General features: G+C 35.3%; 1 protein-coding gene across 4 annotated transcripts in view; it reads right to left on the reverse strand.

Annotated features, from left to right (window-relative positions):
- Positions 1 to 357: 357 nt before the first annotated feature.
- The window catches only part of LOC131943627 (uncharacterized), a 78,315-nt gene continuing 66,488 nt past the window's right edge, over positions 358 to 12,184 (reverse strand). The window contains exons 2-13 of one of the 4 annotated variants that reach the window (XM_059303827.1): positions 11,252 to 11,348; positions 10,381 to 10,436; positions 8,856 to 8,939; positions 7,712 to 7,795; positions 7,338 to 7,496; positions 6,966 to 7,073; positions 6,210 to 6,368; positions 5,628 to 5,735; positions 4,828 to 4,986; positions 4,247 to 4,354; positions 3,035 to 3,093; positions 358 to 1,815 (exon numbers count right to left, since the gene is read on the reverse strand). In XM_059303827.1, the coding sequence (XP_059159810.1) occupies positions 454 to 1,815; positions 3,035 to 3,093; positions 4,247 to 4,354; positions 4,828 to 4,986; positions 5,628 to 5,735; positions 6,210 to 6,368; positions 6,966 to 7,073; positions 7,338 to 7,496; positions 7,712 to 7,795; positions 8,856 to 8,939; positions 10,381 to 10,390 (2,400 nt within the window). In that variant the 5' untranslated portion in view covers positions 10,391 to 10,436; positions 11,252 to 11,348 and the 3' untranslated portion in view covers positions 358 to 453. Of the gene's footprint in view, positions 1,816 to 3,034; positions 3,094 to 4,246; positions 4,355 to 4,827; positions 4,987 to 5,627; positions 5,736 to 6,209; positions 6,369 to 6,965; positions 7,074 to 7,337; positions 7,497 to 7,711; positions 7,796 to 8,855; positions 8,940 to 10,380; positions 10,437 to 11,251; positions 11,430 to 12,184 lie in introns of all 4 variants that reach the window. The other 3 variants (XM_059303826.1, XM_059303828.1, XM_059303825.1) reach the window with 3 other exon arrangements.

Genomic DNA, 12,184 nt, shown 5'->3' on the forward strand with positions numbered 1-12,184 from the left:
TTTATTGCAACTTTAAAAAAGACATTCTAGTCTGTAAGAGCAATGTCTTATTGATCAGAGTTTCTTCCAGGCATCTCCCCCGAACGAAATGGAATTTATATAGAAAATATATACTTTTGACAGTGTCCGCCCCCCGGAAATTGTTGTCCGCCCGCCCAAAAAATTTTAAGTGCACCCCCGGAGAAAAAAGTCTGGAAGAAACACTGTTATTGATACGCTTACTTCAATGAATTAACTCTGAAAAGAACTGATTATTTTTTAAATCGTAAATTTGGAAAATAAACATTTTCTATACAACATTTGTATTTTGCAGAGCAAATACTGTAACTTTATTTTAATTAAAAGAAGAGAAGAACAACTCCGCCGCCTAAACACCACCAGCCTAATTTACTTTGACTTACAAAGCTCATTAGTGACACACGGTTGAGGCAACACTGGGATTCTCACCTAAACTTAAGACGGCTGCTGACTTAAGTTTATCTGTTCATTCTCCACTAGCTTCAGTCCTTCTTGTACCAGTTTCAGTTTTTCCAAAAGATTATTTTTGGCGTCAAACGTTCCCTCTCCTTCTTGTACCAGTTTCAGGCTTTCCGAAAGAATATGTTTGAGGTCAAACATTCCCCCTTCTTGCTGTGCTTGTCCTGCCTGTTCCATTCCTCTGGGAATCCTTTGAGGTCCGCGCTCCGTGTCTTGCCTCTGTTGCAGCAGATCTTCAAATCCCTTCTGATGATTGCGTTCTATTTCCTTCCTCTGTTGCTCATCGCGTTTTAAGTCCTCAATCTGATTTTCATAATCCTCTCTTTGATTTTTCAGCTCTTTATCGAATACCTGTTTCATTTCTTCTTCCTGTTGTCGACTTTGTTGTATTTCTTCAATACATCTGCGAGAGATAGCGCTTTCACCAGAAACCTGTTTTTGTAGAGAATCCAAGGTTTGAGTAAGTTCTTGAAGAGCTCCAGAAAATTCTTCCTGCTTGGTCAGTAAGACCTGGACAGTATTGGTTTGACTCAACATCTTGTCAAGTGTGACTAAGTCTACTGTCTCATGTGAGACTTGCGGCTGGTCAACAACTGGACGTTCTTCTTTGACCGTGGTCTCGCCGTTTGTCGTGAGCACCTTTGGTTTGGCTGCCACATTATCTTTGATTTTCTGAGCCTTTTCATAGTGAGCTTCCGTATAACGTCGATCGCGAAATCTCAACTCATCAACCATTTGAATTAAATTATCAATTTGTTCTTTTTTCTTTTTCTCGTCTTTGGTTTTATTATCAAACAAAATCACCCTATTGCAACACTCCTCGAGCAAATCCTTAAAGAAGCCATCTTGTTTTTGGCACCAGTCTGAGAAGTCCAATCTTACTGAATCTGTTTCTTTCTGATCTTGATGAAAAACATCTCCGCATGTCAAGATCAGACAACAATAATTACTAACAAAATCATCTCCGAATATTTTCTTTAACAACACAACCGTCTCCTGTTCTTCACGTGTGAACCTATTGCCGTATTTCAGGATGAGAAGAAAAGCATGATAGCCTTCAGGATTGGCTGCCAGAGCCAATTTTGCTGCCTCATTCAACTGCTGAACTGACCGTTCATTATCCAGCCTTGTGTCACAAAATGCCAGACCATCCACGACTTTAATCTGGCGACCGTTCTGTTCTGAGATATCGGCGTCGAACTCTTTCGTCACAGAAGATGTACCGGACTCGCTCGCAAACTTTCGTTTCCCTAAAATGGAATTTCCAGTCGCACTTTTGCCATTCCCGGTTTTTCCAATCAAGAGCAGATCGATCCTAGTTTGTATGTTCATACTTTTCTGGAAACAGAGAAGCAAAATATCGGATAGCTGTAAAATATAAACATATGTAGCATAGCATCCATCAAACGTAAGGTATTTATTTTATCCAGTTCAGCTAAAGTTGAATGCATATCTGACACCAGGGGAAACAAGAATTCTATGTTTGACCAAAACTCGATAGCCCTACTAAAAGTTGTTTTTTTACAACAAAAAGATGGAGAAAATATACCTTTTATTTCTGAGTACTCATAATTTGTAATAATTTTTTTTTACCATTATACCATTATAAATCTAATATTTGTTATATCTTTCTTTATTCTTAAAATTTCAACTAAACAGTAGCATATTTTGCAAACAAAATGTATCTATGACAATAAAGTCAAACTTTTGATCAGTACGGTATAGTTCTACTTATATTCAAGGTAATGTAATTATTTCACTACTAGAAACTATATTCGATTAATTTCTAAATCCAACAACCATTGGTAGAAACTAGATCTTAGTCTGTTTCATAATGGGGTGGGGGGGTTGTAAAAATTTCACCATCAATATAACAAAAATCTATCACTGTCTTATAGTACGCTCACAAGGCAGCTGAGGCATAAATTCTAGGGAAAAAAGTAGCGAGAGTTTTAGATAAAGCAAACAAGTAGCTTTTAAAATATTTGCTTGATTACTTTATTTTTCTAAAATAATAACATTAATTTTAAAATGCTATTGTAGAATATATAGAGTTTCCTCTCATATTTGTTCAGTTAAAACATTTAGTGACAGCAAATAGGAATAGCACAATGTTTTCACTCCTGCAAAATTTTTATCTCCTGAGAAAATAGTTTTGAAACATGATCATTAACTTGCGATCTCTAAAAGATCTACACATTCCGTGGATACCTCTCAAGCAAAAAACTAACCAGTTAACCGTCGTCAAGCAATTGATAGTTTATAATCTTTCCATCTCCCTTTTTATATTAGTTAGGAAACATTAGTTATATATATATATAAATGTCTAATCTACAGTCTAGGCTGACTCAACATGTGAAATTGGAGATGAATGTATATTGAAAGTTACGAAATCGTTGAATTATAAGTGGTTCGAAATTAAGTTACCATATTTAGTAAAAATGCTGTAAAATAATATTTGAGCCATCAGTATCATACTTAAATATATATCACTTTACATGCTTCTCAAAAAAAAACCAAACTAAATTATAAAAAAAGAACGCTTATACAGACTTACCTTCAAATTTTCTTCATGCCCTACAGTATGTGGTCTGCTATTATTTATCCTGCAGCCATCTATGTATATAGAAGAAGGGGCATTACTATATATATATATATATATATATATATATATATATATATATATATATATATATATATATATATATATATATATATATATATAACAACACAAAAGTAAATAAAGAAAGCATTAGGATATAAAAAAATTACTTTAAAACTTAATTATTAGTCATTATTTATAAAATTGTATAAAATAAAGATTGTTGCAATAGAAAATGAAAATGCGTTCAAATTCACTATTATAGTATTAATATAAGTACAATCAACATCGATGAAAACTTTCATAATTTTGTCAAACAAAATCTTAAAATCAAAATAAATTAGTTTAAAAATAAAATTGCAAGATCTAGGTTCAAGCAATATTTCAATTTTTTAAATAGAAAACGCTTAACTAATCATCTAATTGAAAAAAATAATGAATTTATGTGGGAATGAATTACAAACCCATTAAATGCAGAGGTTAAGAAACAAATGAACTCTTTGTTATCCGCCCTATCGGTCTTTCATTCTCAAAGAGGAACTTTACTTCTTTTGGTGTTTTCAAAGTAATATTTATATATTCCAACTCGTATTTTTTTAATTATATGCGAAAGTTAGATACAATATTAGCTTGACCGTCCCCGCGATATCCAGGGCGCCAAATCGCACCCTGCCGTGACGCCGCCCGTGCGAAATTGATTTCTTTTTTCCCCGGAAAATTCCCCAGTAGTATTCTTAACAACTTCCCAAAGTTTCATGGCTATCAGATGAAAGGTGTAGTATTGCATAAAAGACAGACTAACAAATTGAAAAACAAACACACACACATACATTGCATTTTATCTTCGTGTTATTAACTTCCATATGTATATATATATATATATATATATATATATATATATATATATATATATATATATATATATATATATATATATATATGGAATTTAATAGCACGATGACGAACTCACCCCACAAGCTACAACAACTGACGTTTGTATAACCACATTTATTTTAATAACAGTGACCATTATTTTAAAAACGGCAGTTAGACGATAGTTAAATATGTCACAAAAATTAAGGTGGAAAGTTTGTCCTCTCTCGGCTCATATGAGTAAAACAATTATGTAAAATGTCAAAGTTGTGTAATCAAATATTTAAACCCTACCTGAAAGGTTCTTGAATAAACTTTCCTTTGATGATGAGGCAGAGCTTACGTCGAACTGCCGGTCAATTGAATTGGTCTTTTCACGATCCTCCGATACACCGAACTTTACTGCATGGAAAGAAAAAAGAAGGAAATTGATTAAATTGGTCACTTTTAATGTTGTGAACATCTAATAATATCAATCTAAGCTTTACATCACTCCCATACGTGTAAATTTAGATGGGGAAAACAGTTTGCAAGATTTTCTGGCTGCTTGCCGCACTCAGATTCGTGACTTACAGAACTACATCAATGACAGCTACATCAATGGCATCTACACCAATGACAGCTACATCAATGACAGTTACAGTAATCAAAGCTACATGTATGACAGAAACAACAATCAAAGCTACACCAATCACAGCTACAGTAATCACAGCTACGGTAATTACAGCTGCATCAATGACAGCAACAGCAATCACAGCTACAGCAATTACACCTACATCATTCACAGCTACATCAATCACAGCTACATCAAGCACAGCTACATCAATCACAGCTACATCATTCACAGCTACAGCAATCACAGCTACAGTAGTCACCAAGTTTATTGGTTGGTCTCCCAGTTGGCTTTTTACATTTTTCACAACACAGCAGATCAACCGATGCATCAAAAGCTTTGGAACTGTCAAACATGCAGCAGCCATTAAGACCTCCAACACCACTCATGCATGGTGGTCTGTTACAATATGGACGTCCGCCTGAAATGGAATTTTTCAAATTTTTCAAAAGGCTATAACTTGAGTATTGTTTCAAATAGATAAATGAAATTTCACATGTACTTTAATGATCACATTCAGTGCCTTACATCATATTTTGAGTAATTTCCGTTGACCGGAAGTAGTAGTTTTTGCTATTTCTGATTTCTCAAAAACGCATGTGAATTTATAAAGTACTAACAACAGATAACGTCTTCGATTAATAATGCATATATATATATATATATATATATATATATATATATATATATATATATATATATATATATATATATATATATATATATATATATATATATATATATATATATATATAAATGGTGTCCTGTCAGAATGGCCCGGGACAAATTGGCCTCATCAAAACGGCCCGGATAATATGACCCCGTCAAATCGACCCCCGTCAAAACGACCCGGTCAAAATGACCCCGTCAAAGTGGCCCAATCAAAGTGGCCCCGACTTATTGGCTCTCGTAAAATAGGCTCAAGTCATTTAAAAAAAGGAGTAAGACGATAGTTAAAGATGCCACAAAAATTAAGGTGGATATTTTGTCCACTCTTGATTAACATCAGTAGAAAAATAGTGTGACATGTAAAAGGTGTTTAATCAAATATTTAAACACTACCCGAGAGGTCCGTGAATGTCCTTTCATTTGATGATGAGGAAGAGCTTTCGTCGAGATGCCGGTCCAATGAAGTGTTCTTTCCACGATCCTCCGATACACCTTGCGTTTCTACATGGAAAGAAAAATAGGAGGCAATTGATTCGATTGATTTCTTCTAATGTTGTGAACATCTAATAATGTCAATCTAAGCTTTACCTCACTCCCGTACGTGTAAATTTAGATGGGGAAAATAGTTTGCAAGATTTTCTGGCTGCTTGCCGCACTCAGATTCGTGACTTACAGAACTACATCAATGACAGCTACATCAATGGCATCTACACCAATGACAGCTACATCAATGACAGTTACAGTAATCAAAGCTACATGTATGACAGAAACAACAATCAAAGCTACACCAATCACAGCTACAGTAATCACAGTTACGGTAATTACAGCTGCATCAATGACAGCAACAGCAATCACAGCTACAGCAATTACACCTACATCATTCACAGCTACATCAATCACAGCTACATCATGCACAGCTACATCAATCACAGCTACATCATTCACAGCTACAGCAATCACAGCTACAGTAGTCACCAAGTTTATTGGTTGGTCTCCCAGTTGGCTTTTTACATTTTTCACAACACAGCAGATCAACCGATGCATCAAAAGCTTTGGAACTGTCAAACATGCAGCAGCCATTAAGACCTCCAACACCACTCATGCATGGTGGTCTGTTACAATATGGACGTCCGCCTGAAATGGAATTTTTCAAATTTTTCAAAAGGCTATAACTTGAGTATTGTTTCAAATAGATAAATGAAATTTCACATGTACTTTAATGATCACATTCAGTGCCTTACATCATATTTTGAGTAATTTCCGTTGACCGGAAGTAGTAGTTTTTGCTATTTCTGATTTCTCAAAAACGCATGTGAATTTATAAAGTACTAACAACAGATAACGTCTTCGATTAATAATGCATATATATATATATATATATATATATATATATATATATATATATATATATATATATATATATAAATGGTGTCCTGTCAGAATGGCCCGGGACAAATTGGCCTCATCAAAACGGCCCGGATAATATGACCCCGTCAAATCGACCCCCGTCAAAACGACCCGGTCAAAATGACCCCGTCAAAGTGGCCCAATCAAAGTGGCCCCGACTTATTGGCTCTCGTAAAATAGGCTCAAGTCATTTAAAAAAAGGAGTAAGACGATAGTTAAAGATGCCACAAAAATTAAGGTGGATATTTTGTCCACTCTTGATTAACATCAGTAGAAAAATAGTGTGACATGTAAAAGGTGTTTAATCAAATATTTAAACACTACCCGAGAGGTCCGTGAATGTCCTTTCATTTGATGATGAGGAAGAGCTTTCGTCGAGATGCCGGTCCAATGAAGTGTTCTTTCCACGATCCTCCGATACACCTTGCGTTTCTACATGGAAAGAAAAATAGGAGGCAATTGATTCGATTGATTTCTTCTAATGTTGTGAACATCTAATAATGTCAATCTAAGCTTTACCTCACTCCCGTACGTGTAAATTTAGATGGGGAAAATAGTTTGCAAGATTTTCTGGCTGCTTGCCGCACTCAGATTCGTGACTTACAGAACTACATCAATGACAGCTACAGTAATCAATGCTATATGTATCACAGCAATAACAATCACAGCTACAGCAATCACAGCTACAGTAGTCACCAAGTGTATTGGTTGGTCTCCCAGTTGGCTGTTTACATTTTTCACAACACAGCAGATCAGCCGATGCATCAAAAGCTTTGGAACTGTCAAACATGCAGCAGCCATTAGGACCTCCAAAAGCACTCATGCATGGTGGTCTTTTACAATATGGACGTCCGCCTGAAATGGAATTTATATAGAAAATATATACTTTTGCCAGTGTTCGACGCCCCGGAAATTTTGTCTGCAACCAAAAAAAAAAGATATCAAATGCCCCCCCCCCCCCTCCAGAGAAAAAAGGCTAAAAGAAACACTGCATGTGTAAAACTCGAATATTCGAGAAAGTTAAGGCCTTATATATTTCTTAAAACTCAGCAGATTGTCCGATGTATTACCTGGAATGCGACCGTCAAACAAGCATCCATACGAACGTCCAATAGCATCCATGCACGGTGGTCTGTTGCAATATGGACGTCCGCCTGAAATGGAATTTATATAGAAAATATATACTTTTATAAGTGTTCGCCACCTCGGAAAATTTAGTCCGCCACCCGCCACCCTCGAAAATATCAAGTGCCCTTCTCCCACCCCCACCCCCCGCTCATATTTGTAAATTCGAATTACGTAAGATCGTGTAATATTTCATAAAATTTTTGACTAATCTTTTAGAATCCATTTAGAAAACCATGTAATAGACAGAAACTACCTCAAGTTTTTTTTTACTTTAAAATGAAACTAGGTTTCTCTCTTACTATTGCAAGTAAATAATTTCAGTTCATTAATAACTGAGATGGAAATAGTGTTTGATTTTTATTTTCAGGTATATACGACGAAGAGGGAAGTGCAAAAAAAATTGTGTTTGTAAATCTCGACGTTTTACACCTCTCTGAGTCGAAAAAACATAGCTTTGCAATCTTGTCCGTATGTCTGTGTGTGTGTGTAAGTGTGTTGTGTATGTGTGTGTGTCTGTTCGTCTGTGTGTGTGTGTGTGTCTGTAAACACGATAACTTGAGCACCGTTACAGCTAAGTTGATGAAATTTCAAATATAAGTATTATATCAAAATCGCAGATCCGTGTAAACATTTCAGCAATTTCCGATAACCGGAAGCGTAACGTTTTCTACTTTCAATTTTTCAAAAATCTATACCTTTGTTCTATTTCAGATAGAAAAATGAAATTTCACATGTAAGTAAAAGTTCAAATTCTCTGCCTTCTGTTAAATTTGGAATAATTTCCGTTGAACGGAAGTAGTAACTTTTGCTGCTATTTCCGTTTTCACAAAAACGCTTGTGAATTTATAAAGTAAGCCTACTAATAATAATTCTGCAATATTATGCACATTTTATTTGGCGTTCACTTGGTGTGCAATTCTTGTTTCTAGAGATTTTATTCTAATTTTAAAAAATAAAGTATTAAAATGGATGAACAATCATGTCTGTATCCCGAGTTTCCATCTCATGTTGTTTTATGTAAGAATATTGGAGAAAGTTTAGGCCTATTATAATTCTCAAAACTCAGCAGATTGTCCGATATATTACCTGGAATGCATCCATTAAACAGGCATCCATACGAACGTCCAACAGTGTTCATGCACGGTGGTCTGTTACAATATGGACGTCCGCCTGAAATGGAATTTATATAGAAAATACATACTTTTACAAGTGTTCGCCACCTCGGAAAATTTAGTCCGCCCCCGGCCCCCTCCCCCCTCGAAAATATCAAGTGCCCCCCCCCCCCCCCCCATGCAAGATCGTGTAATATTTCATAACATTTTTGACTAAACCTTCAAAATCCATTTAGAAAACCATTCAATAGACAGAAACTACGTTAGCTTTTTTACTTTCTCGTATATGCGAAGTATAGAGAAAGTCTTGTAATCGTGCTAAAAAAAAATCGAGATTTTTACAAATCTCGACGTTTTACACATCCCTGAGTCGGAAAAGCATAGTTTTGCAATCTTGTACGTATGTCTGTGGGTTTTTGTATGTGTGTGTGTGTGTATGTCTGATTATGTGTCTGCGTGTGTCTGTTACACGATAACTTGAGTACCGTTAAAGCTAAGTTGATAACATTTAATATTTAAGTATTATTTCAAAATCGTCGATACGTATCAATTTTTGAGCGATTTCCGATAAACGGAAGTGGAACTTTTTCTACTGTCAATGTTTCAAAAAGACTATAACTTGAGTACTATTTCAGATAGTTAAATGAAATTTCACATGTAAATAAAAGATCAAATTCTCTGCCTTCTGTCTAATTTGGAATAATTTCCGTTAAATAGAAGCAGTAATTTTACTTACATACATATTTGAATATATATATATATATATATATATATATATATATATATATATATATATATATATATATATATATATATATATATATATATATATATACATTCATCGCCTACTCTTTTCCTCTTGCCCACTAAGCTGTTAATTTTTATAGTTTTATATACAAAGGCGGCGATTCGCATTCACATAAAGTATTCATGATTTAGCGGCCTAAGGTTCTCTTCCGCAGTCGACAATCTGTTGTCGTTGATGCTGTTCTTAGAGCAAACCTTTCTGAACTGTCTTTGTAGAAGACACAAGGTGAAGCTTCAAACCTCTCAATGTATTACATTTTTCTTTTAAAAAACACCAACCCTAGCATTCCCATTCTCGGGTAGCGATACTGCTCTGTATGGGAACCACTGGTGTGGGTTAAGCATGTATGTATCCTTAAAGTAAAACTATGGTAATCACAGCACTAACATCTTTTAAAACACAAGTTGAAAATATATACGAATGATCACTAATGCTTAGGAGCCTGATGTGGTCACTTTGATTCGAAGCAGTTAAATAATAAAGTGGGAGCATGGAGGAGAGAGATGGAAGAAGTGCAGGCTACTGGCAAGACCTGGCATGAATTAAAGTGGCGCGCCCAGGACAGAGTGGAATGGCGAAGATGTGTTGCTGCCCTTTACTCATCAGGGAGTGACGAGGATTAAGCAAGTACATTATAAACATTATAATTTAATTTTCAAAATCTATTTGTAGAAATTAAACTATAGGCTACCTGGTACCATTTTTGAAGAACACTTTTCAGCTTCTCGTCAACACAACAAGATTTATCTGTTTAAAAAAATTAAGTAGATTTTAATGTATTACTTTAAATATTTCGCACACCTAAGAATAAAGTATTAGTAATTTGTGCTTCGCATTACTGTCGTTTGTAGTTTCTAAATGGGGAAAATATTTGGCAACTTTTTACATTGGCGAAATTGCACGCTTTAATACTCAGACAAACACAACCATAGATAAAACAATTAGAGTTTCTTTCAGGCATCTCTTCGAAGAACGTCTACCGCTCTTCATTGAACGAAATGGAATCTATATAGAAAACATATACTTTTACCAGTGCGCCCGTAAAATGTTGTCCGCCAATGAGAAAATTCCCCCACCCCCCCGGAGAAAAACGTCATTTAATATCTTCAGCACTAGATTTCGAGAACTTATACTGTCGCTGCAATAAACCAGTTCTGATGGGTATCTGACCCTATTTACGGTCACGTCATATGCCTAAGTCACATAAATAGGTGAACTCTACTCCACCTGGACCACCAGATTTGAGAGAGCATATTTACTTTCAATGTTGTGCAAGATTACGACTAAAACAAGATTATCCCGACTCCTTAGGGTGCACTACAGCTCACTTGGTAACGTCTTGTTGTATCTGGATTGGTCTACTGTAACAGGCACGTGGAACTCTATGTCCTGCTTGCAATCTAGCATAGTGCTCTAGTTGATTTCATGTGCAGTATCTAAACTTAATACTGAATTACTATATCCATATGAGAGAATCACTGTTTGCAGGCGTGAACCAAGTTGTTTTATGTACAAATAGAGAAAAGAAGAACTTTAGTGAGAATCAAAACTTAATACGTTACCTGCTCAAAGCAATATATTCACATTCCTCTTCATTAACATAGCTAAAGGGTTCTTCCCATTATGATCAAAATCACCTCACCAAATCATCGTATCTGTCTATACATGTTGCAAAGTAAGAGAGCTTTTACAGTTTAAAATGATGTCCTTTCAACCCACCGCATACTAGTATACACAATTCTTTGAAAAAAAAGCAAGATATTTATAAAAGTGATAAAATAATGTATCCAAAGTTTTTCTAGCCCCACCCCCCCCCCCCCTTTTTCAGCCTGTCATCTCTTTAAACAGATACATCATCATTAAAATAGTTGAAGACCCCCCCCCCCCCCCCACAGACACGCATGGTAGAATAGTATGCACGTGTCTACACAATTTAGGAAAATGTTAAATGTGAAAGCTCGGTAAACTGTGCTGTCTTAGCACATCCACCGCTCTGAGCTTAGCACATCCACTGGCTCTGAGTTTAAATGAAAACTGCGGTTTTCTATGTTTTAAAACCCGTTCAACGGGCGCGAGCGAGTTGACTCTTCCCATCATGTTGTTGACAAGGATTAAAAACGTGCTTTTTTTAGATTTAGTAAACAAAGCGACCGTAAAAATAAAAACTTAAGCTTAAAATTAATTCAGAAATTTTAAATTTTTAGAATCAATGCTATAAAAGTTGCAACTCCAGAGAACGTGAAAATAATTTGTTGAGTTTAAGGCTACATTTTTATTTATTTTCACTTTCGTAAGACAAATATTGTCTCCGTGATCGATAACTATTTGTTTACAAAACTGTGCAGAAACAGTTTTTAAAAAAACAATGCAAATTTAGACCCCTTGACATAGTTTTCCTTTGTTTTCGCTTACAATGTTTACAATAAATTTTATGGCAGCCTATCAAATAGCAGGATGAAATTGTTTATGTCGCCATTACACGTGAAAACCAAATA

The sequence above is a fragment of the Physella acuta genome, unplaced genomic scaffold (genome assembly GCF_028476545.2).
Source record: "Physella acuta isolate Inbredline_101_S28 unplaced genomic scaffold, ASM2847654v3 ptg000464l, whole genome shotgun sequence".
NCBI lineage: Eukaryota > Metazoa > Mollusca > Gastropoda > Physidae > Physella > Physella acuta.